The sequence below is a fragment of the Pelobates fuscus genome, chromosome 6 (genome assembly GCF_036172605.1).
Source record: "Pelobates fuscus isolate aPelFus1 chromosome 6, aPelFus1.pri, whole genome shotgun sequence".
NCBI classification, from domain to species: Eukaryota; Metazoa; Chordata; class Amphibia; order Anura; family Pelobatidae; genus Pelobates; species Pelobates fuscus.
The window spans coordinates 13,051,468-13,079,339 of NC_086322.1; the positions used below are offsets into that span (position 1 = coordinate 13,051,468).

Below are 27,872 nucleotides of genomic sequence, written 5' to 3' on the forward strand. Positions count from 1 at the left end.
CAAACCCAACACACAGCACTCCCCCCTCAGTCTGTGTATGTGTATTCAGCAGTCTGTATGTGTGTATGTATGTATTCAGCAGACTGTGTGTACTCGGCATTCTGTGTGTGTGTGTGTGTAGCAGTGTGTGTATTCAGCAGTCTGTATGTATTCTGCGGACTGTGTGCATGTATTCAGCAGTCTGTATGTGTATGTATCTAGCAGTCTGTGTGTATTCAGCAGTGTGTGTGACTGTATTGCATTTGATGGAAATACTTATAAATACAAGCTTAATTTGATCTATAATTTATATAATTATTTATAATTTGTATAATTGAACTCTCTGTTGTGTTCTTTTAAAACAAAGTATGTTAATTAGTTCGGACATTTGTACGAGTTGTTTTTTCTAAACTTAAACCTCAGTATTCAGGTTTAATTGCAGTGTTTGCACTTTGAGGAAAAAAAAAAAAAGTTGCCATGTATTGCGGTTTGGGTTCACCATCACTGCTCTAGACTGTAAGCTGGTTTGAGCCAGTGATAACTTTGGTGGCAAATTTCAATTTCGTTTTAGTCATAGTCTTTTCACAAAAAAAAAAAACATTTTAGTTTTACTCGTATTTTAGTCATCTGAATTGTTTTGGTTTTAGTCGATAAAATTAACACTGTTTTGAGCAGGGTCCTTAACCTATTGTCCCTGTAACATTTTGTACTTGTCTCATGTATTGTTACATTTCCTCCTCCTATAATATTGTAGCATGCTGCGGAATATGTTGGCGCTATGCAACTGCCAAAAATATTAATAACCGCTTAAAGGCAAAAAAGTTCTCAGCCCAAAGTGCTATTTATCCCACTTGGATTTAAAAGTACAATTTTCAAAAATGAATAAAAAAAAGGTGGTGATACACGTTGACTGGTTTTATTGCAAACATTTTCAGTATAAATTGAACACGAAAATAAGTCTTTACAGAAAAAACCCAAAACAAAATCAAACAGCTCCAACTGCGTGTGAGTATTATATACAGAACACGGACAGTAATTGGAGGCATCATTAATTAACTATAACACGTAACATAATAGACCGCAAACATTGCAGCTTCAATTAAATAACATTACTAGAATCCTGCCAATCACAGGATCTTCAAACTGGCCAATAAACCAGAGACTTAATGTGCAAAACATTTAAAATGTAACAAACGTAAACAAACACAAAAGCAAAAACACAGACATTTGTTTGCGCCCCCTAATTAGCAGCTTAATTGTCAAGGGGTACACAACATAATACTATCCACAAGTAAAAACTAAATACAACTTGGTGAAAAATCCTGCAAAGAAGGACATTAATCATGCTTCTTAGGCAAGCTGGGAGAAAAGGAACATTTATAAACAGATTAGCTTCAGAAAGAATCTCTTTAATTTATTTTTTTCTGTAATTCTGACAACTAATAATATGAAGGATAGATTTCAAAAATAAACAACCAAATACTCAGAACAGTGACTTAGAAAGTGCCTAATAAATATGGCAAAAGTGTTAAAGGCCATGACGGTGACCGGAGGTAGGACAAGAATAGCAATGTTAAAGTGCCCGTTGTAACGTACCAGTGTGCATAGCAACACATCGATACGTTCTCGTATACAGCAGATTTAGGTGGGACTCAGTAGTTCCTTGCTGGTTGAGGTGGTGGACGGTGATAGGGATGAAGCCAGCCAGATCTTGGCCTAAAATGTTGCTTCATTGCAAATCTATGTTGGTCTCTAAATCCAGGAGGCTGCGGCCTGTGCTCTGGAAAGCTGCCGAAATTCACATGGGGCAAGTGTTGGTGAGGAGTTCCATTCATGGACATGTCAACTGCATTAAAGGGATGATTCCTTCCATTAGAACCTGTGTGAATAGAAAAATAGGCAAGTTCAAATATACATATATACAGCAAGAGATAAATAAACAAAGGCAATGGCTGTAACCTAGAGAAGACCAAAAATGATGGTGTTCCAGAGAAAAGCCAAAAAAATACATCAAATAAAAATGGTAAATAAATGGCACTTTGCCAAAGACGTAGATACATCTTGTTTAAAGCTTCCTGATGGTGTAATGGTCAGAATGAGAGGTTTGTAATCCAAGTCTTTGATAGAGTACCTTTTAGTAAAATAAATAAATAAAACATTTTGTTAAATGTAACACACACACACACACCTTAATAAAAATAAATCAACAAAAAATGCTCAAGTCCCAGCATACTAGACAGTTACTGCCACTACAAGCGTGGAGGGTCCATGACACTACATTACAGAAAGACACGTGAGTGTATTACTCTCAGGCTAGGAACGCTGAACAGTCGCTGAAGGGAGGGGAATTAATTCTTATATAGCACCAGAACACATTATAATGATTAACAAATTCTACAATAATTGATAACATCTTATCAATAGCCATTGAATTGCAATATATAGTTATATATAATACTTAGAAACATTATACAAATAATTACTTATACTTTTAAATAAGTTACTTTTTGAACACATTAAAATCACGCCTTCCCAGAGACCTGCAATGATTTTACAATTTACACACACACACGCACACACACACACAGGCACACACGCACACGCTTTTATAAATACACATTCATATCTATCAACACATGCTGCCTTGACAACACAACACACACACACACAAATGGTGGAATAAGAATTAGTGCATGAAGGTATTAGTTAGGAGGAGGTTAGTGAGGAGCGGTTTGCACACATCTCTAAGTGTAGGTATGTTTCCATGTCTAGTCACCACCCAATGATGGTTTGTAATGTGTACACAATGACTGAACAGAATATTACTCCCAATGAGCTGCCATTGATTACCTAATGATTGGACATATTACTGGGCGGCCATTGATTACCTAATGATTGTACATATTACTGGGCGGCCATTGGTTACCTAATGATTGTACGTATTACTGGGCAGCCATTGATTACCTAATGATTGTACATATTACTGGGCAGCCATTGGTTACCTAATGATTGTACATATTACTGGGCAGCCATTGGTTACCTAATGATTGTACATATTACTGGGCGGCCATTGGTTACCTAATGATTGTACATATTACTGGGCAGCCATTGGTTTCCTAATGATTGTACATATTACTGGGCGGCCATTGGTTACCTAATGATTGTACATATTACTGGGCAGCCATTGGTTACCTAATGATTGTACATATTACTGGGCGGCCATTGGTTACCTAATGATTGTACATATTACTGGGCGGCCATTGGTTACCTAATGATTGTACATATTACTGGGCGGCCATTGATTACCTAATGATTGTACATATTACTGGGCGGCCATTGATTACCTAATGATTGTACATATTACTGGGCGGCCATTGATTACCTAATGATTGTACATATTACTGGGCGGCCATTGGTTACCTAATGATTGTACATATTACTGGGCAGCCATTGGTTACCTAATGATTGTACATATTACTGGGCGGCCATTGGTTACCTAATGATTGTACATATTACTGGGCAGCCATTGGTTACCTAATGATTGTACATATTACTGGGCAGCCATTGAATACCTAATGATTGTACATATTACTGGGCGGCCATTGGTTACCTAATGCTTGTACATATTACTGGGCGGCCATTGATTACCTAATGATTGTACATATTACTGGGCGGCCATTGAATACCTAATGATTGTACATATTACTGGGCGGCCATTGGTTACCTAATGCTTGTACATATTACTGGGCGGCCATTGGTTACCTAATGATTGTACATATTACTGGGCGGCCATTGATTACCTAATGATTGTACATATTACTGGGCGGCCATTGGTTACCTAATGATTGTACATATTACTGGGCAGCCATTGGTTACCTAATGATTGTACATATTACTGGGCGGCCATTGGTTACCTAATGATTGTACATATTACTGGGCGGCCATTGGTTACCTAATGATTGTACATATTACTGGGCAGCCATTGGTTACCTAATGATTGTACATATTACTGGGCAGCCATTGAATACCTAATGATTGTACATATTACTGGGCGGCCATTGGTTACCTAATGCTTGTACATATTACTGGGCGGCCATTGATTACCTAATGATTGTACATATTACTGGGCGGCCATTGAATACCTAATGATTGTACATATTACTGGGCGGCCATTGGTTACCTAATGCTTGTACATATTACTGGGCGGCCATTGATTACCTAATGATTGTACATATTACTGGGCGGCCATTGGTTACCTAATGATTGTACATATTACTGGGCGGCCATTGGTTACCTAATGATTGTACATATTACTGGGCGGCCATTGGTTACCTAATGATTGTACATATTACTGGGCGGCCATTGAATACCTAATGATTGTACATATTACTGGGCGGCCATTGAATACCTAATGATTGTACATATTACTGGGCGGCCATTGGTTACCTAATGATTGTACGTATTACTGGGCAGCCATTGGTTACCTAATGATTGTACATATTACTGGGCAGCCATTGAATACCTAATGATTGTACATATTACTGGGCGGCCATTGGTTACCTAATGATTGTACGTATTACTGGGCAGCCATTGGTTACCTAATGATTGTACATATTACTGGGCGGCCATTGATTACCTAATGATTGTACATATTACTGGGCGGCCATTGGTTACCTAATGATTGTACATATTACTGGGCGGCCATTGATTACCTAATGATTTTACATATTACTGGGCGGCCATTGGTTACCTAATGATTGTACGTATTACTGGGCAGCCATTGGTTACCTAATGATTGTACATATTACTGGGCGGCCATTGATTACCTAATGATTGTACATATTACTGGGCGGCCATTGGTTACCTAATGATTGTACATATTACTGGGCGGCCATTGGTTACCTAATGATTGTACATATTACTGGGCGGCCATTGGTTACCTAATGATTGTACATATTACTGGGCAGCCATTGGTTACCTAATGATTGTACATATTACTGGGCAGCCATTGAATACCTAATGATTGTACATATTACTGGGCGGCCATTGGTTACCTAATGCTTGTACATATTACTGGGCGGCCATTGATTACCTAATGATTGTACATATTACTGGGCGGCCATTGAATACCTAATGATTGTACATATTACTGGGCGGCCATTGGTTACCTAATGCTTGTACATATTACTGGGCGGCCATTGGTTACCTAATGATTGTACATATTACTGGGCGGCCATTGATTACCTAATGATTGTACATATTACTGGGCGGCCATTGGTTACCTAATGATTGTACATATTACTGGGCAGCCATTGGTTACCTAATGATTGTACATATTACTGGGCGGCCATTGGTTACCTAATGATTGTACATATTACTGGGCGGCCATTGGTTACCTAATGATTGTACATATTACTGGGCAGCCATTGGTTACCTAATGATTGTACATATTACTGGGCAGCCATTGAATACCTAATGATTGTACATATTACTGGGCGGCCATTGGTTACCTAATGCTTGTACATATTACTGGGCGGCCATTGATTACCTAATGATTGTACATATTACTGGGCGGCCATTGAATACCTAATGATTGTACATATTACTGGGCGGCCATTGGTTACCTAATGCTTGTACATATTACTGGGCGGCCATTGATTACCTAATGATTGTACATATTACTGGGCGGCCATTGGTTACCTAATGATTGTACATATTACTGGGCGGCCATTGGTTACCTAATGATTGTACATATTACTGGGCGGCCATTGGTTACCTAATGATTGTACATATTACTGGGCGGCCATTGAATACCTAATGATTGTACATATTACTGGGCGGCCATTGAATACCTAATGATTGTACATATTACTGGGCGGCCATTGGTTACCTAATGATTGTACGTATTACTGGGCAGCCATTGGTTACCTAATGATTGTACATATTACTGGGCAGCCATTGAATACCTAATGATTGTACATATTACTGGGCGGCCATTGGTTACCTAATGATTGTACGTATTACTGGGCAGCCATTGGTTACCTAATGATTGTACATATTACTGGGCGGCCATTGATTACCTAATGATTGTACATATTACTGGGCGGCCATTGGTTACCTAATGATTGTACATATTACTGGGCGGCCATTGATTACCTAATGATTTTACATATTACTGGGCGGCCATTGGTTACCTAATGATTGTACGTATTACTGGGCAGCCATTGGTTACCTAATGATTGTACATATTACTGGGCGGCCATTGATTACCTAATGATTGTACATATTACTGGGCGGCCATTGGTTACCTAATGATTGTACATATTACTGGGCGGCCATTGGTTACCTAATGATTGTACGTATTACTGGGCGGCCATTGGTTACCTAATGATTGCACATATTACTGGGCAGCCATTGATTACCTAATGATTGTACATATTACTGGGCAGCCATTGATTACCTAATGATTGCACATATTACTGGGCAGCCATTGATTACCTAATGATTGTACATATTACTGGGCGGCCATTGATTACCTAATGATTGTACATATTACTGGGCGGCCATTGGTTACCTAATGATTGTACATATTACTGGGCGGCCATTGGTTACCTAATGATTGTACATATTACTGGGCGGCCATTGGTTACCTAATGATTGTACATATTACTGGGCAGCCATTGGTTACCTAATGATTGTACATATTACTGGGCAGCCATTGAATACCTAATGATTGTACATATTACTGGGCGGCCATTGGTTACCTAATGCTTGTACATATTACTGGGCGGCCATTGATTACCTAATGATTGTACATATTACTGGGCGGCCATTGAATACCTAATGATTGTACATATTACTGGGCGGCCATTGGTTACCTAATGCTTGTACATATTACTGGGCGGCCATTGGTTACCTAATGATTGTACATATTACTGGGCGGCCATTGATTACCTAATGATTGTACATATTACTGGGCGGCCATTGGTTACCTAATGATTGTACATATTACTGGGCAGCCATTGGTTACCTAATGATTGTACATATTACTGGGCGGCCATTGGTTACCTAATGATTGTACATATTACTGGGCGGCCATTGGTTACCTAATGATTGTACATATTACTGGGCAGCCATTGGTTACCTAATGATTGTACATATTACTGGGCAGCCATTGAATACCTAATGATTGTACATATTACTGGGCGGCCATTGGTTACCTAATGCTTGTACATATTACTGGGCGGCCATTGATTACCTAATGATTGTACATATTACTGGGCGGCCATTGAATACCTAATGATTGTACATATTACTGGGCGGCCATTGGTTACCTAATGCTTGTACATATTACTGGGCGGCCATTGATTACCTAATGATTGTACATATTACTGGGCGGCCATTGGTTACCTAATGATTGTACATATTACTGGGCGGCCATTGGTTACCTAATGATTGTACATATTACTGGGCGGCCATTGGTTACCTAATGATTGTACATATTACTGGGCGGCCATTGAATACCTAATGATTGTACATATTACTGGGCGGCCATTGAATACCTAATGATTGTACATATTACTGGGCGGCCATTGGTTACCTAATGATTGTACGTATTACTGGGCAGCCATTGGTTACCTAATGATTGTACATATTACTGGGCAGCCATTGAATACCTAATGATTGTACATATTACTGGGCGGCCATTGGTTACCTAATGATTGTACGTATTACTGGGCAGCCATTGGTTACCTAATGATTGTACATATTACTGGGCGGCCATTGATTACCTAATGATTGTACATATTACTGGGCGGCCATTGGTTACCTAATGATTGTACATATTACTGGGCGGCCATTGATTACCTAATGATTTTACATATTACTGGGCGGCCATTGGTTACCTAATGATTGTACGTATTACTGGGCAGCCATTGGTTACCTAATGATTGTACATATTACTGGGCGGCCATTGATTACCTAATGATTGTACATATTACTGGGCGGCCATTGGTTACCTAATGATTGTACATATTACTGGGCGGCCATTGGTTACCTAATGATTGTACGTATTACTGGGCGGCCATTGGTTACCTAATGATTGCACATATTACTGGGCAGCCATTGATTACCTAATGATTGTACATATTACTGGGCAGCCATTGATTACCTAATGATTTTACATATTACTGGGCAGCCATTGGTTACCTAATAATTGTACATATTACTGGGCGGCCATTGGTTACCTAATGATTGTACATATTACTGGGCGGCCATTGGTTACCTAATGATTGTACATATTACTGGGCGGCCATTGAATACCTAATGATTGTACATATTACTGGGCGGCCATTGGTTACCTAATGATTGTACATATTACTGGGCGGCCATTGGTTACCTAATGATTGTACGTATTACTGGGCGGCCATTGAATACCTAATGATTGTACATATTACTGGGCGGCCATTGGTTACCTAATGATTGTACATATTACTGGGCGGCCATTGGTTACCTAATGATTGTACGTATTACTGGGGTTGGTTACCTAATGATTGTACATATTACTGGGCGGCCATTGGTTACCTAATGATTGTACATATTACTGGGCGGCCATTGGTTACCTAATGATTGTACATATTACTGGGCGGCCATTGGTTACCTAATGATTGTACATATTACTGGGCGGCCATTGGTTACCTAATGATTGTACATATTACTGGGCGGCCATTGGTTACCTAATGATTGTACATATTACTGGGCGGCCATTGGTTACCTAATGATTGTACATATTACTGGGCGGCCATTGGTTACCTAATGATTGTACATATTACTGGGCGGCCATTGGTTACCTAATGATTGTACATATTACTGGGCGGCCATTGGTTACCTAATGATTGTACATATTACTGGGCGGCCATTGGTTACCTAATGATTGTACATATTACTGGGCGGCCATTGCTTACCTAATGATTGTACATATTACTGGGCGGCCATTGGTTACCTAATGATTGTACATATTACTGGGCGGCCATTGCTTACCTAATGATTGTACATATTACTGGGCGGCCATTGGTTACCTAATGATTGTACGTATTACTGGGCGGCCATTGGTTACCTAATGATTGTACATATTACTGGGCGGCCATTGATTACCTAATGATTGTACGTATTACTGGGCAGCCATTGGTTACCTAATGATTGTACATATTACTGGACGGCCATTGGTTACCTAATGATTGTACATATTACTGGTCGGCCATTGGTTACCTAATGATTGTACATATTACTGGGCGGCCATTGAATACCTAATGATTGTACATATTACTAGGCGGCCATTGATTACCTAATGATTGTACATATTACTGGGCGGCCATTGATTACCTAATGATTGTACATATTACTGGGCGGCCTTTGGTTACCTAATGATTGTACATATTACTGGGCGGCCATTGGTTAGCTAGTGACTGTACGTATCATTACTTGCAATGAATTGCCGAATGAGCGTACATATTACTTGCAACGGGCTACCAGAGATTGGCTAAGATGTTCTCAGCCTACCACTGGTCGCCAACCGAATATCAAGCAGACGAGGAGAGGAGTAAGGAGGCGACATGGCTGTCGATCGGTAACAGAACTTTCCTGTCCAAAATAAGCAACACTGCAAGGTAACTTTGCATTTGGGTGCCCCACATCCAATAAACTCATCATTAATTTCTCGGTAACCAGGGACCTGCGAAGCCAAACAAAGCTCGATTATCTCATGAAGTGAGTCAGGCCACAATATCTTTTGTGTGTTGCTCTTCTATAAAGCACCCACCTCAGTCTGCCCTTCTCTCCTCTTCTTTCATTTGCCCTGCCTGAGGACACTTCCAGTCTGGCCAAACGTCCCTTGTAAAGCGGACACACTGGCTTTGTTGCCGGAATCTGAACGAAGTGACGTCACTCCGTTCCTACACTGCCTAGCCAGCGCAAACAGTATCAGCTAGGGAGTTACAACTAGAGTGCATGTTTTGTAGCTGTTTCTTAGAGAGCAGAAGGACCGCCTGTGGGAGTTAGTCATACTATGCCGACAAATTGACTGACAGATGGTGTAAAGACCTGTATTTCATAGGTTTTCTCCCAATTTATGTACAGAATAGATGAAGTGTAAAGCTCATAGAAAACAGCACATGTTGTAGGCACCACAAAGGGCTCACTTTTAAAGACTGTAAGATTCGGATTGTGGGGAGATTCTGTAATGTCACAATGTCACTATGTCACTGAGCACATATGTGTTTTGTCACCATTTATTTTGCATACATCTTGCTACAAACAAAAATACATTTCGGTTACAGTTGTTGACCTAAAAACAGGGGTGTCACAAGACCGTCAAAGCATCATGGAAGGGTTGCAGCTGTACTACAGCTAGAGATCTGCCTTTTGGCCACCACCTATCCATAATAAGGTGAAAAACCCACCCTAAAAAGAGATTTCTGTGTCCTACAAAGAGAAAACAAAATCTTTCTAAATTGGCCAATAATAACGAATCGGCCTGGCGAAATATCCTGTTTCAGCAGACCGTCTTACAATCTGTAGCTACAAAGGAAACCTCACTGTGTCTGCACAGAACAAATGACAGTCTGCCAAGTACTACAGAACAACACACAGTAATGGTTGAGAAATAACTGGTTTCCAAGACATGTTAGATAATGCATTTAAAGGAGGTGAATCCGAGTTCAAATGACAGAAAGAAAGGAGTTACTCCAAGATAATTATTAAGCTTAAGTTGTTGATTTAATTAGAACATCCCTTTAAAGAAAGTAGTTTTGGTGTATAGATCATATCCCTACAGTCTCACTGCTCAGTTTTCTGCCATTTTGTTAAATTACATGTATTTCTATTTATGCAGCCCTAGCCAGACCTACCCTTGCTGTGACTCGTACAGCTTGCATGAAAAAAATATTTTCATCCAGCTCTTACAGCACAAAATGTTTACTTAAGAAGTTAACATCTCCTGCTCTGCTAATTGAAGTTAAAAGCCACGCAGAAGGCTGCTTTGCACTGTGGGATATATGAGATTCTAAATTAAAATGACTTTGCAATAAAGGAAGCTAAATGATTTCGATTCTTTTTCATGAACTGTATAGGGAGACCAGTGGGTCTCAGCCAGAGGAGGTGTGCCTAGGGCTGTATAAACAACGTGATTTAACTTCTAAATGGCAGAGGATTGAGCAGTGAGACTGCAGGACATGATATATACACCAAAACTGCTTCATTAAGCTAAGTTCACTTGGTGCTTAGATTGTCTATTAACCTACGACTGTCACTGAACCTGATATAAAGAATCAGAGAATTAAACGGTTTAAGAAACAAATTCGATTGTCATTAAGATACAAGATGATACAAATAAGGGGAATAGTAGATGCAGGATTATTAGGAATAAAAGAGTGAGGATTGGTAAAATCACATTATTTAAATGTGGCCATTGAGCCTGGTGTCCACAAACAATCTCACAATCTGCAAATAGTGGTTTAATTAAACAATAATTATTGTCCGGAATTTTAAATTGAGATAATAAATGTTTGATTAAATGCACTCTATTACGGAGTACAATTGTTGGATTTTTTTTTTTTATAGCAATCCCTATTGTCTTATAACCAAATTATTTAAAAAAAATGTGGTGTCAAGGTTAAGACTACAAACTCTTTTAGGAGACATAGCCTGGGACAGACATACAGACTTGTGTTTAAAGCGGCACTGTCATGACGAATTTACATTCCCACAATCAATTCCTCTTCTCTGCCTCTTTCAGCATCTGTTTGTCATTTCTTCCTGCCTGCTCCTATTGCCCCCCCCCCCCCCCCCCCCCGCCCCTACCCATGAGCGACGGGTGGGGGCCCTTAATGAAAATGGGGGAAAGGGGTACTTATTGACCCCCCTGTCCCCCATCCATGAGTGGTGGGTAGGGGCTTAAATTAACCGCGGGTGCAGGCCCTAAATGAGAATGGGGGTGGGGACCTATTGATCTCCCTGCCCCAACCCATGAGCAGCGGGTGGGGCCCCTAGATGACTTATTGTCCTGCCCCCCCCCCCCCCCCCCACGGGCAACGGATGGGGCTTAATGTAACCCCCCCCAGCTGCCTTGGCGTCCAAGCCCCTAGTCACCCCCCCCCCCCACCCCAAATTTTTTTTTAAAGAAAGACCTACCTATCCCCCTAAAAATAGTGAGGGGGGAACCAAAAAACTAAATACCTGTAAATAAATAATAACTTGCCATTTTTTTTTTTTAATCCTTTTTTTTTGGCCCCCAAAAAGGCCAAATAAAAATCACATTGTTATGAGTCTTACCTGTCAGAGCACTCTGATTGGTTGGCTTGGAATCAGCCAATCAGAGTTCTCTAAGCCAAATTGCAGGGCGTGGGTAGCCTATATAAGGCATCCCCCGCCCTGCGGAGCTCAGTCTGCGTGGTGCCTTCGCTGGGTGAAGACGGATAATTTTTTTAGCGTCTGGTTTGTTTTCATCATATTTTTTTTGCGGCAGGGATTTTTATTTGGCCTTTTTTGGGGCTGAAAAAAAGACATTAAATGGTAAGTTTTATTTACAGGTATTTAGTTTTCTTGTTGCCCTCCTCATTATTTTCAGGATTAGGGGGGTAGGTAGTGGTTTATCTAATTTTTTTTGGGTGGGGATGACTAGGGGCTTGGGGACCCCTAGTCACCTGGGGGGATTCACATTCAGCCCCCACCTATCGCACATGGGTGGGGGAGAACAAAAATCCCCCCCCCCCATTTACATTTAGGGCCCCCATCTGCCACTCATGGGTGGGGACCAAAGGGGACCCTATGCCCCCAGTTTAGTTACACGGTCCCCACTCGAGGGGCATGGGTGGGGGGACACTATGTCCTCCCCGCTAATTAATAGATGCCCCACCAGGGGGCCATATGTTAGAAGGGGGCTTTTGTTTTTTTACAACAGTGAGCAGCCACTGGCTGCTCACGGTTTAGTAGACATGCCCCTACTCATGGCATTGCGAGTAAGGGCATTCGGGAGGTTTTAATCTCTCTTATGCTATTATGGGGACCATATTGACCACCATAGAGTGAGGGAGGACATGGGGGGCTTAGGAAGTGGCGGGGAAGGAGCAGCACGTTACAAGAAGGGAGCAGCGCGTCCCACAGGGACTTCATCTACCCACACAAAGATGGCAGCGCTCAGGACCTAGGTCCGGGCACAAAATAAAGATTATAAAATAGGTAAAATGGGAGGCTTAGGGGCATTTGGGGGTGACTAGAGAGACAATTAGATTTTGTGTAGTCGGGAGAGAGGATTTAAAAAAAAAAAAAAAAAAAAGGATTCGGCCATGACAGTGCCGCTTTACACTCTTCATAAAACATCTGTGAGATGCCTGACAAGGTTAAAACAGACACTATGTTCAACCACAATACAAGCAACTATGCATCAATGTGAACATGTTATCTTAGTGATTACTCAGCCAAACACCGTGGAATAAGCATCTCAAACTCCAAGGCCAACACAGACCAAATAAGGTTTAAATTTATGTGGGCCGCAAAAAAAAACAAAACTTCAGTTTTCAGAGAAACATAGGTTTATTTCGAAAAGTACAGTATAAAAAAGTTGCCTAGAAGACACTGAAAGCCCTCACGCTCCTAGGGCTTCAAAGTAAACAGAAGAGCAAATTTATTTTAAGGAGACGGCATTTGCATATCACCAACGTTTCAGTCCAACTACCTTGACATATTGAGAAAAGTTTGGTAATGGGACTGAAATGGTGAATGTTTGCTGTTACACGGCTGTAAAAACAAATGACGTTTTCTTGTTTATTTTGAAGCCCTATGAGTGTGTTCTTCACTGGCTGAGATCATCGAATGTGATGATCTCAGCCAATCCAATGCTTTCCATAGGAAAGCATTGGGAGGCTATTGTGCATGTGCGGCAAAAAGCTGCGCGGCCAATCGGCACCTCCATAAGGAACGTTCAGCGCCTCAATGAAGACCCAAACTAACACACTGCCCCTCCCCCATTCTAACACACTGCCCTCAAATCGAATACATTTCCCCAAATCCAATCTAATACACTGCCTCCTCTACCCAATCAAATATACTGCCCCCTCTACCCAATCAAATATACTGCCCCCTCTACCCAATCAAATATACTGCCCCCTCTACCCAATCAAATATACTGCCCCCTCTACCCAATCAAATATACTGCCCCATCTACCCAATCAAATATACTGCCCCATCTACCCAATCAAATATACTGCCCCATCTACCCAATCAAATATACTGCCCCATCTACCCAATCAAATATACTGCCCCATCTACCCAATCAAATATACTGCCCCATCTACCCAATCAAATATACTGCCCCATCTACCCAATCAAATATACTGCCCCATCTACCCAATCAAATATACTGCCCCATCTACCCAATCAAATATACTGCCCCATCTACCCAATCAAATATACTGCCCCATCTACCCAATCAAATATACTGCCCCATCTACCCAATCAAATATACTGCCTCCTCTACCCAATCAAATATACTGCCCCCTCTACCCAATCAAATATACTGCCCCCTCTACCCAATCAAATATACTGCCCCCTCTACCCAATCAAATATACTGCCCCATCTACCCAATCAAATATACTGCCCCATCTACCCAATCTAATATACTGCCCCCTCTACCCAATCAAATATACTGCCCCATCTACCCAATCAAATATACTGCCCCATCTACCCAATCAAATATACTGCCCCATCTACCCAATCAAATATACTGCCCCATCTACCCAATCAAATATACTGTCCCATCTACCCAATCAAATATACTGCCCCATCTACCCAATCAAATATACTGCCCCATCTACCCAATCAAATATACTGCCCCATCTACCCAATCAAATATACTGCCCCATCTACCCAATCAAATATACTGCCCCATCTACCCAATCAAATATACTGCCCCATCTACCCAATCTAATATACTGCCCCATCTACCCAATCTAATATACTGCCTCCTCTACCCAATCTAATATACTGCCCCATCTACCCAATCAAATATACTGCCCCATCTACCCAATCTAATATACTGCCTCCTCTACCCAATCAAATATACTGCCTCCTCTACCCAATCAAATATACTGCCCCATCTACCAAATCTAATACAATGTCCCCCCAATTTTCATACACTGCTCCTCACCACTCTCATACACTGCCCCTCCTTCCCCTAATTTAACACACTGACACCTACCTCCCCAAATTAATACACTGCTCACACCCTCCCCAAATTTAATGAACTGGCACCTTTCCTCCCTCAAATTAACACACTGCCCCCTCCCTCAAATTAACACACTGCCCCCCCATCTCCAATTTAACAAACTACAAAGGAAGATCCTCCAAGCCCCTCTTCTCCTACCTTAATGGAACACTATAGTAACCTAAATTACTTTAGCTAAATAAAGCAGTTTTAGTGTATAGATCATTCCCCTGCAATTTCACTGCTCAATTCACTGTCATTTAGGAGTTAAATCACTTTGTTTCTGTTTATGCAGTTCAAACAGATGTAATTTACCTTAAATAATTGTATCTCAATCTCTAAATTGAACTTTAATCACATACAGGAGGCTCTTGCAGGGTCTAGCAAGCTATTCACGTAGCAGGGGATAAGAAAATCTTAATTAAATAGAACTTGCAATAAAGAAAGCCTAAATTGGGCTTTCTTTACAGGAAGTGTTTATGGAAGGCTGTGCAAGTCACATGCAGGGAGGTGTGACTAGGGTTCATAAACAAATGGATTTAACTCCTAAATGATTGAGCAGTGAGGCTGCAGGGGCATGTTCTATACACCAAAACTGCTTCATTAAGCTAAAGTTGTTCAGGTTACTATAGTGTCCCTTTAACCCCTTAAGGACCAAACTTCTGGAATAAAAGGGAATCATGACATGTCACACGTCATGTGTCCTTAAGGGGTTAAGATGAGCCGCCCATCCTCCAGTTCCAGCTCAGCTTTCTCTGATCAAGCAGATCAGATTTTCCTCTTGTACTGCAAGCAGGAGGCAAAGGAGAGTGGCTGGCACCGCGAGCAGGAGAGAAGGGAGAGTGGCTGGCACCGCGAGCAGGAGGGAAGGGAGAGTGGCTGGCACTGCGAGCAGGAGGGAAGGGAGAGTGGCTGGCACTGCGAGCAGGAGGGAAGGGAGAGTGGCTGGCACTGCGAGCAGGAGGGAAGGGAGAGTGACTGGCACCGCGAGCAGGAGGGAAGGGGGAGTGACTGGCACCGCGAGCAGGAGGGAAGGGGGAGTGACTGGCACCGCGAGCAGGAGGGAAGGGAGAGTGGCTGGCACTGCGAGCAGGAGGGAAGGGAGAGTGGCTGGCCTGGTCTGCAGACAGACACTCTGTCTTCTTGTGGCCATGGGAGGGGAGTCAAGGATCAGACATGAAAGATGTTTCCTGTCTTGTGGCTGGTTGCAGCCACAGCAGAAAGCGGCCCCAGGGCAGGCGGGCCGCAAATATATTCATTATATATTCAATATATTCATTAAGGGCCACAAGTTTGACATGCTTTCTGTAGAACAAGCTTTAGACTGGCTAGAAGAAGAGTTGGCATTCACAAAGCGATAATTTTCACATTGTGGCTTTATTTAAAATGATTCAGAGACCAGAGTCTTCATTTTTCAGAATAGGCTATGAGCAGATTCCAGAACACTACAGTAAAGTCAAAGATCTATTTGACAATTACATACAAAAAGGTCTAGATAAGGGTATACTAACGGAAAAAGAAAGTAAATATCTGTCAATTACACATCCAAAAATACCAGTATTTTACTACCTTCCTAAAATTCACAAAGACATAAAAAATCCCCCAGGACGCCCAATTATTTCCGGGATAGACTCCATCTCCTCCAGAGTCTCGGAATACATTGATTTGCTTTTACAACCCATAGTAGTTAAAAATCCTGCATATCTAAAAGATACTATACACATATTACAACTTTTAGAAACAAGTAAATGGGAAAATGGCAATATATTAGTCACTAGTGATGTCACATCTCTATACAGCATAATTCCACACGAAATTGGCATAGAGGCAGTAAAACATTTTTTAAGAAAAGCAAATTTTAAGGAAGAACAGATGAATTTTATATTGGAAGGCATCCATCTTATTTTAACCCATAATTTTTTTTGGTTCGAGAACACTTTTTATCTGCAAATTAGAGGTACGGCGATGGGCACCAAATTCGCACCCAGTTATGCCAACTTGTTTATGGCATACTGGGAGGAGATTTTTATTTTTTCAGAGCATCCCTGGGTGTCGAATTTGGTGACCTATCGCCGATACATAGATGACATATTTTTAATTTGGAATGGTTCTCATGATCTTTTAAATATGTTTCTAGCCTTCCTCACATCCAATGAATGGGGAATCGTACTCACTACCATACATAGCACTACAGAAATTAACTTTTTGGACCTCCATATTTTTATCGAAGCTCAACAGATTAAAACTAAAAACTTTTTTAAGCCAGTGGACGCTAACGGATTTATAGAAAAAAAGAGCTGCCACCACAAACCCTGGCTGGACAACGCTCCCAAGAGCCAGTTCTTAAGAATAAGACGCAATTTTACGACTGAACAGGACTACATGGATCAAGCAAGCATAATAAAACAACAATTCCTAGAAAGAGGTTACGAAGAGATAAAACTAACTAAAGCTATGGAAGAAATCCGAGATACTCCCAGAGAGCAACTTTTAATTTACAAACAACAGAAAAACCCCAAAATTTTAAACACAAATGAGGCACATTTTATATGCAATTACAACGGAAACAATAACAAAATAAATAGGACTATTAAAAAACACTGGCACATCCTCCAAAGAGATCCAATTTTAAAAAATGTTTTACCATCCAGACCTCGAATCGTCTATAGAGGTGCAGCGAATCTAAAGAAAGCATTAGTCCACAGCAGCGAAGGGCCACCAAAAAGCATCAGACACTTTCTAAACCAAAGCAAAGGTTTTTATGGGTGCGGAACATGTTTAGCATGTAGGTCAACAAAAAATCCAAAAAGACATATAACAGACCTTAGAGAACACACCAATATCGATTTTGTTATTAAAGACCAATTAACATGCTACTCAAAAGGAGTCATTTACCTATTAAAATGTCCGTGTAATTTAATATATATTGGCAGGACAATTAGGTGCCTACATGTACGAATATCAGAACACGTGAGAAATATTAAAAAAGGTTTGGAAACCCACAGCGTATCCAACCATTTTAAAACACATCATAACCTTAACCCGGATCACCTTTTTTTCTGCCCCCTCAAAATAGTTAAGAAAAATTGGAGAGGGGGAGATTACACCAAAAAGATAGGCTCAGAAGAGATGAAATTTATTTTCAATTTTAATACCCTTATCCCTTATGGTCTAAATTCGGATTTCGAGATTTGTCACTTCATTTAAAATATATACATAATTTTTCCTATCCACTCCTTTTAAAGTATGAATTTTTCCTCATTTTTAGCAATAATTACCATAATAGATTTTAGCTACAATTACGTACAATATCACTATACGTCATATAAGCTCTATATGTATATATTATTACACATATGTCTTTTTTATAACTAATTTATATATAACAGATATATGAAAACCCAATATCAATATGTATATCATGTATTTTAATGCCATATATTAACTTAAACCTCACAGCATTATGATTTCCTTGAAGATTGCTCTGTACTCTTATTTATTCCTGGTTATTAGCTACCATACAAGTTTTATATATGTATATAAAATTGAGTTTGGAATATACAAATTAATATATCACATAGTAATCACCACACTTTGAGAATATACACTTTGCAAAGTCTTTAATTGTAAAACATTCCGATATTTTGAAAATATACATTCTGTTATGACTCTAATTGTAAAATATCCCGAAGTGGAACGCATAAACCGACTACCATGCGTTCCAGTGACGTCTATTGTGTGCCCGATTGACACACAATACGCGACCCGGAAGTGGAACGCATGTAGACGGCGGTGGAACGCAGTATGCGTTCCAAATGCGGATAAGTAATGCAAACCCAGAAGTAGAACACAGAAGTGCTATAAAAGAACGCCGAGGAAGCCTACCCAGAAGATACTGACTGACACCAACTGAGGAAGCCCCCACCACAGGGCGAAACGCGTTTTGGATCAGACTGTATATACAGGACTTTTATTTATATCACCTTTTAATTGTCAATTGGAATTTTATCCTTTACCTTTGTACAACTTTTATTCATCAAATAAAGACACATCTGCAATTTGAAAGACATCTGAATATTGCATCCTTCACCAACTACTATTTAAGGAACAACAAGAAGAAGGATGGGGACATCCTATTAAGCGTCCCATCACGCTTCCCATGAGAGCCATATGCTAATTTGGCTCTGGGCTTGTGAGTAATATTGCTTTATTTTTTTCATATATATCTATACTAAACAGTATTATACTATGCCATTCTGTCTTATTTTCTAGAATCATCAGACGTGTGTTCCACCAATTGTATGTATTTCCAATATTTTCTGTATAAGTGGTATAAGGGGTTCCCACTTGGTGGTCTGTAGCCATTTCTTGGCTACCACACGTATTTTACTACTGTATATTCACTTGCTTACTCCTTACTACAGTCTCATCACCTGTTCCCGACGTTAGGGTGTTCGATGCTGTCCTACACAGAGTGGCATTTAACGACTTTAGGACAGCTTGGAGCGCCCTGCAGTTTTGGTGCAATCAGGGTTAAATCTTTAATCACACCGGAAAACCCAGGCTCCCCTATTTCAGCTGTGGACATTTTTAGTGGCTCCAGACTGACAGATGTACTCTAACTCTACAAGAAACAACTCCCCCTGCACTCAGGTTCTGCAAGGCTAACCGGCCATCCACCGGAGAGGTGCTCTGTGTGGTGTAGACACCGCAATTCTGCCCAGCAAACTAAGAAAGCAGAAAACACAGGTGACACTCACAGGTATCGATGGGGTGTTCATTGAAGAGTCAGCCACCCCCTAAACAAAGTGTAATGTTTCGGCCTTAATCATGCTCCATAGAGCTGAAGTGTTGCACTTTGTTTAGGGGGTGGCTGACCCTCCACCCTCTGCTTTCTGAGCTCTAACTCCAGGCAGGGTCTTCCTGTCTGTCCCCAAGCAGATTGTGAATGATGCTGGACTTTGCCAGCTGCCCAGCACCAACCACAGTGTAATTGGCTGGGAAACCATTACATAGAAGGCAATGATGAAAACAGTCGGTGGATGGCGGTTACAGACCACTACGGTTTTAACTAGAAAAGCCATCAGAAAGGATATTTGCAGAGGGTTACCTTAGGGTTAGATTGAGGGTAAGGATAGGGTTAGAGTTCATGTTCCAGTAAGGTTAGTTTAGTGTTGGAGTAAGATTAAGGTTAATACTGGGTTAGGATTAAGGGTAGCAACGGGTGAAGTTAGTGTAATTATCGTGGGGAGGGATAATGATAGTGTGGGGTTTAGTGATAACTAGACATGCTTGGCCTAGAACAATCAGGAATGATATATGAACCTATTTTGAGTTCCTTTTATTTATGTGTAAAATTTCTAAGCAACAATGTACAGTTTTTGGTCCTATTTTAAAGGACACTATAGTCACCAGAACACCTACAGCTTATTGAATTTGTTCTGGTGAGTAGAATCATTCCCTTCAGGCTTTTTGCAGTAAACACTGTCTTTTCAGAGAAAATGCAGTGTTTACATTACAGCCTAGTGATAACGTCACTGGCCACTCCTCAGATGGCTGCTAGAGATCCTTCCTGGGTCATGGCTGCCTAAAATGCATCCAAACATTCAGTATCTCCACCCTCTGCATGCAGACACTGAACTTTCCTCATAGAGATTCATTGATTCAATTCATCTCTATGAGGAGATGCTGATTGGCCAGGGCTGTGTTTGAATTATGCTGGCTCTGCCCCTGATCCGCCTCCTTGTCAGTCTCAGCCAATCCTATGGGGAAGCACAGTGATTGGATCATGCTACCACATGTCAGCAGACTGCTTGTTTTTCTGAGTCTAACAGCATGCAGAGCTACAGCTTCAAGCTTGAATACAGTAAGATTTTTCTATATTGATGGAGGCATGAGGGGTCCAGGGGGGCTAGATGGTGGTTTTAACACTATAGGGTCAGGAATACATGTTTGTGTTCCTGACCCTATAGTGATCCTTTAATCATTGTATTCACAAGTAATGGTGAGTTAGGTACAGATACAAGATGTTAAATGAAATCCCTCTCCGTGATTTAAAAAAACAATTATACAAGTATGTGGGCACTTAAAGGGAAACAATTAAATTAAGGTGAAAAACACTTTCTAGTAATGTCCTGGTTCAGAACTTGGACAATTAATTCCGTCCTTTAGGGGTTTAGCTACAATGTAATCATTTTACAGAGTATTTACCCAATGTGTGATTTACAACTTAAAGTCAATTTCAAATCTTAGGCCCAAAAAAATAATTGCTGACAATTTTTTCCCCCCTATTCAGCAATTAAAAAAAGAAAAAAAGAAAAATGGAAAATGCAAATGGAGCCCACTTTGGATTCAAAACACTGACAGAGTGAATGCTTGGACATTCAAATACACAACAAACAAAAAAAACAAACAAAAAAAAAACACTGGGTTAATATGAATATACATGTAAAGCACATAAAACAAGCCACCTCTGAATTGAGGCGTTTGGGAATCAAAGCATTTCAGCCAATTATTGCGCCAATTTTTCCTGGCACAATTCAGGAAAGGCTGAGGCATGAGGTTCCACCTCCCAGTAACACGGAGTGTAATAAACTGATTGTGTTGGGGAACGAAACAAGAGAGACAGCCTCTAATCCCAATAATAGAAAAATAATAATAATAAAAAAAGAAAATCGATAAATATTTTTTTTTTAATCTTTTGTTGACTAAGATTTTAAGGTACAAATAGTAAACACAATGGGGGGGGGGGGGGGGGGGATTAAATAAAGGAAACCAGGACCACCATCTGATGCTTTAGGTGCTACAGGACCTTGCCTGAGATGCAGGTGAACACAATTTAAATCCATTTGGCTTACTAAAAAGTACTCAGAGTGAAAGCCAAATTGAAATGACATACCTAGCATATAGATAGAAACGTTTAACTATCAAGTTGTAGCCAAAAGCTGCTAGATACAAAAATATAGAACAAATAAAGGAGGGAGTAACGCATTCACATCCAAAAATCCAACCTAGGGTTCCTTAATTTAAACATCAAACAAATTACAAACCTAGTGAAGCCAAGGTGAAAGCACTACAGATATCTAAAAAAAGCAAATAGGTCCACATCAATAATTTGTTGGGGCAACTCTCAAAAAGCTAGGCATGGTGAAGGGTTCATACAACCCATAAAGCATTTCACCAGGAAGACCTATGGTTCCTGGCACAATTCAAAGAGAACCCACCAGGTCCATCACGACTTTCCCCATCAAACCTTAGGTATCCAGGCATCGCTCTGCCATTGAGCAGGACATTATCGGAAATAAAGGAATCTGTAAAGAAATGAAAATTTCACATAACACATGTTGGCACAGAGGAACACACAATCGAAGGAACGCTTTCTACTTCAATGTTTTAAGAGCGCCTCCCAACTACATGGTCTATTACAATGTTGGTCTCCATGACTTTAGAAAAGGAAGACACCCTAATAAGAGATTACCTACATGCTGACATACGCAAACCATGAGATTTATGGGATATTCCAGGTGCAGTATCTTGCATAAGCATTTACCCTCCATGGAAGCTTTCCTACCCTCTGTTATAACCTAGAATTGGTATGGATTTAATTGGTACACAACATACCTAACAATTGCAAGGTGCAAATATAGGTTTTATTTTGTCACAGTAAAACGTAAAACTCACAAAGAAAAACTCAAAACACAAACAATTAATGGTTGAATAAGGATTTCCCCCAGTTGCTGCACACCTGCTATAAGCACTCTGGTGCTATTGTGCAATTAAAGCGTCACATGGTCTCAAAAGTAAATACATCTGTTCTTGTCCTCGGAGTTTGTTAGAGGACATATCTAAACAGCACCACGAAGACTGTGAAGAAAAAAAAATGAGTCCAGGATAAAGCTTGCCCATTTGCCTTGACGTGGCCATTGGAGTGAAACAAAAAAAACTCCATTTGTTTAAAAATGCACAGGGATTTGTGGTAGCGCACAGTTAACTCTTTTATTTGTTTTTTATTGTTTGTATTAGGGCTGTGAGCTATGGCCATTGCTGCCGCACAGGAGTAGTGGGAGTCTGAGCGCAGGACTTATTTGTGTGTGTAAGTCCAGGATAAAGGTTTGAAAGAACAAAAGTAATGTTAAAATAAATAAAATAATAACCTGGAACATTCTCTACTGCATGTTCATGGGAGTCAGTCTTACCTGGGAATTAACAAAGGACTGGATGTTTTATTACTTACAATGAGCATCACTCAGCTGATCTTCAAAACCGGCATATCCAGGGTGAAATACTCCTGACTGGGGGCCGTTTTCTACAATACAAAACCCCATTGGGTCATTTCTTTTATTTTATTGACCTTTGATTCCTTTTTTTTTTTTACACAAATGTAGCCTATGGCACATTTGGTGGATAATAAGATAAAAGTAAAGATACTAAACCTTATATTGATTGTTGTACTGCAGCAACACGTCACGGCATTCTGGGTGCCAAGTAATGCATCACACTAATCTTATCAAAGCTTCAAGCTACGTGTTTTGTCCCCCCCACTCCCCCCAAGCATTAAACACTAAGCTAGACAAACAAATAAAGCTGCAGCTTCAAGAACTGCTATTCCCTTTTATATTTATCAGTTGAGAACTAAAACATAATTTCGCTGTACTGAGCAGTATTAAAAGGACACCACTCACCACATTCAAAGTAATTCGATCCTCCTCCAAAATCCTGATAGCTTGGGCAAGGTGCTTCCCATGGGTGCTGCATCTCTGTAAAAGGAAGTGCATAGGAAAATATAAAAACCATCAGAACCAGGTTCTCCCTTTTCCAGAAACCCCTCCTCAATTTCAGGGTTTGAACGAAGCTGAGAATCAGAATCCGTCTTTATATAAAACGCTAGTAAACACCAAAAAGTGAGGCCTGATCCCTCTGCCAACGTGTCACAAAACCCTGCACCAGACATGGAAAGCCTCATACTGGGTGAAATTGGCACACAGCGATAGTCACCCTGGATTTGATGCTGCCTGAAAGGACACGCATGGTTTCCTCGCCATTTGACCACACGAGCTGGGACAGTCTGGTTGTTGTAACCTAGGATGAAATGTTGGGTGGAAGGTGTTGAGCTTATCAAGGTATGAACTAGTGAAATTAGCTCCCCAAAGTCTACTTGCAGAAAGCATAAATCAAATGTGTCAAAAGGTCAGGCCGTAGGAGCAGAATTTAAAGTGTTTGGCTCGCAACCGAAAGACACTTTTGTGTCACACTGTGAATCCTTTTTAATCGAATGAGCAGCTTGGAGGATTAAATATACAAAAGTCCTCATCTAAATTGAACAGGAATGCCTCCAACATGCAATTCCATTAACCTTGAGATGTAATAGTCATGCTATTACTCAGAAAGGGCAAGACGAGGGGCAGCAGTGTCGGCTCTTCATGTGACTACTAGGAAAATATGAGTGAACACGATGCCCAAGGAGCGATGTGGATGGACACTTCACAGATCCTTACCTGCAATGTGTTTCTTCGTGGAAATCTCCACCCCCCAGGCGTGTGCAATGTGAGAGAGCAGAATCTGGGTGTATTTACGATGTGCTAGCTGGTTCCAGTGAATGGCGTCTCTGCATCGCGACGGCAGGTCAAGCCGGAAATGATAGTGCATGTCCAGTACGTCGATCTGGTGAAAATTGGCCAGGCTGGCACTGTAGAAGTTGCCTTCAACAACATCCCACCTCAGATTATGCTTCCCATACTGCAATAAAACGGAGTAACCAGCTGGATTACAGATCAAGCACAAGGGAATTCAGGAACATTAAAGAGACACTCCACTGCCATATTAAAAAATATAAATGATATACATACACATATACTAAAGTGTGTGTGTGTGTTCTGCCCCCAATAAATGCATTTAATACAATAAAAAAGTAAAGTTAATAATGCTGCAGATTTGTTGTAAGCAGCCTTTGCAAGCTCTCCCCTTATAACCAATTACAGCCTTCCCAATAAAGATCAATGACAAGTATTCGCAGGATAGGCGCCCGGGGCAATTGTGTAATGTCGCAGAGCAAAACAACCAGGATATAGCAGAAAGGGGGGAGAAGGAAGCACGTTAGATGTCTGCAGTGTCCCTTTAAACGGATCCAGATATATGTGGCTAGGGAAGACCACCTATTAATCCCTCAAACGGTGACAGTGTGCTTAGTGTGGATCATATATTGAACCCTTGCAGGGATGGTTAGAAAGCACCACCCACCCATGACGATGGCTGGAGCATGGTTACGGCAGATGACCCCACGTACTGGTTTGTCTGAAACAGTTAGTGAAGGCCACCCTACTAATATTGATCATGGTCAATGTGTGCTTAGCAAAGCAGATCCATAAAGGCATTTATCTGAGAGTTAAAGCCGCACACACACACACACACACACACAATAAAAGTTGTAAAAAAGGACAGTTTAGGCACCATAACAACACATTTTCTCAAGCTGTTTTTGTAACTGGAGCCACAGCTGACCGCTCTCAGTCAATCAGCAGCACTTTTCAGCTAATGGAAGGACAGCGGGCAGAGAGATTCAGCGCTGGATCACAGACTTCGGGGCTTAATGGGCGAGCCAGCACCAGGGACCTCCATTTTATGTGAAACTGCCTTGTATGTGTATTCCCCTTCTATTACATTCTAATACAGTTCTAAACATAGGTAGATTAGACAATGAAATGTTGTGGTGCAACTCAAAAGTTGAGAACCCCACATGAATAAAAACAAGGTTAAAAAAATAAAAATAAAAACTCACCATCACCTCTGGTATATCATTGGCTTTATATCCCACAGGCATGGTCATATTCCACAGGATGAGACACTCTGGACTCAGAACTTCATTCAGCCGACAGAAGAGCATCTGTAGATTGGACTTATAGTCTTCCATCTGTGCAAAGTTGTACCTGCGGAAAAAAAAACAACAAAAACACCACAACACACACATGACCATTGATTTTACAAACCATATTGCTGGTTTTACAAACTATGGCGTGTTTTCTTAAAAGAAAAAAAGCCAACTTGAATATACAATGAAGAGGTCTCACCTGGTGAGATCCCAGAAGCAGGAGTTAATAATGACCACATCCGGCTGAGGTCCAGCCTTAAAGTCAGACAGGATGCTCTCCAAGTATGTTGAGTAAACCCGAGTTAAGAAGTAGAAACGTACAAGATGGTGCCCTGTGCGGTATTGACGAACTTCCCGGTAGTCTACACCATTGTGCATCTCATTCAAATTACCCCCTTCTATCAATGCATCATTTTCAAAGGTCATCTCGCCCTAAAGAGAAAAGGTTTACAATTTCACACGGGATACATTTCCACCTCATGCTCAAGAGCCATAAAGATTCTGATCCTGCTAAAAGATTGGTCCGTGTCCAACAATTGTCATTTTGTATCTGCATAATTACACAATGTAATTCAGATACATGCACCGGATTTTAAAACACTCTAAAAACAACAAGCTTTTATTAGAAAACTAAATATGCATGATACAAACTAATTTGAGGTTTCCATAATCAGAAAAAGCCCTAGGAAGGAAACAAAGTTCTCACCTTGCGTTTTAGCTGCGACTCGGTGAGATACTTCTCATGCTGCAGAAAGGTCACCAGATCTTTGTACACGGACCTTTGAACTGTAAGAAGAAGGAATAAGTGAAATCGGGCCAAGTTCAATGTTTGTTAGAATTATAAAAATGCACATTTTGACAACAAGACAATGCCATGGTCAATGTCTATATGTAGGCTGCTTGGTCACGCACAATTTCTGAGCAAATGAAAACGTAGAGGCTAATTTTGTATAGCCTACAGTGGGCCACGAGGAACGCATCCACAGATGTTCTTTAGGACCCACGCGTTTCATAATCACAATCACGAACAAGCTTCTCAGGGACTCATGCAGCAGTTTTAAAGGAAAGTCACCAAATCGTTTTGAAAAATAAATAAATAAAAAACTGATTTAAAATGAATTCTGCAGTTATACCTAATACGTGGTATTTAATTATCTGGTAGTCTTGTTTAACCTATAGTTTTAATGAACAGTACAGACCCTCAAACAGAAAGATGAAAATACGAACACTACCAAAGATTACCTCCAGCTTTGAAGGTGTTGGACTTTGAAGGTTGTGGCGAAACCAACCTCGCCACTGGGCCCTGGAGAAGCCTGTTTGCTAGCCTCTTACCTGCTGACTATGGCCCCTGGGTTATTTGGGGCATATTGTATTTTATTGTGCGACTGCTGGCCCTTTAAGCACAGGGAATGGTATTTTATTGTACCGCTGCTGGCCCTTTAAGAACTGTCTGGGGACATATTGAGACTTTGGGTAACAATACCCTTTAAGACTATGGCCCCTGAAAACGTATGGACTTTTATTGGGTGTGTATGGCCCTTTAAGAACCGTCTGGGGACATCTTATAACTGTGGTGAACAATGCTCCTTTAAGACTATGTCCCCAGACCTGTAAAATAACTTGTTCCTGGCTTTCTCCCACTTGGTTCAGTAAATAGGGCTTACTGAACCAAGTACCACACAGGTGGACCACCCAGAAGTTAAAGTGTGCAGGCAATTTACCTCCCAGGCTGTGAGGTTACTGCAGGTTAATTGCCGAGCGCTGGGTGGCCG

General features: G+C 40.8%; 1 protein-coding gene across 5 annotated transcripts in view; it reads right to left on the reverse strand.

Annotated features, from left to right (window-relative positions):
* Positions 1–876: 876 nt before the first annotated feature.
* The window catches only part of LOC134614098 (PC-esterase domain-containing protein 1A-like), a 42,948-nt gene continuing 15,952 nt past the window's right edge, over positions 877–27,872 (reverse strand). For 2 of the 5 annotated variants that reach the window (XM_063457527.1, XM_063457531.1), the window contains 9 exons: positions 26,807–26,886; positions 26,300–26,532; positions 26,011–26,158; positions 24,731–24,971; positions 24,231–24,314; positions 23,918–23,992; positions 23,470–23,541; positions 22,460–22,546; positions 877–1,858 (listed from right to left, as the gene is read on the reverse strand). In XM_063457527.1, coding sequence (XP_063313597.1) covers positions 1,632–1,858; positions 22,460–22,546; positions 23,470–23,541; positions 23,918–23,992; positions 24,231–24,314; positions 24,731–24,971; positions 26,011–26,158; positions 26,300–26,532; positions 26,807–26,886 — 1,247 coding nt within the window. In that variant the 3' untranslated portion in view covers positions 877–1,631. The remainder of the gene's footprint in view (positions 1,859–22,459; positions 22,547–23,469; positions 23,542–23,917; positions 23,993–24,230; positions 24,315–24,730; positions 24,972–26,010; positions 26,159–26,299; positions 26,533–26,806; positions 26,887–27,872) is intronic. The other 3 variants (XM_063457528.1, XM_063457530.1, XM_063457529.1) reach the window with 3 other exon arrangements.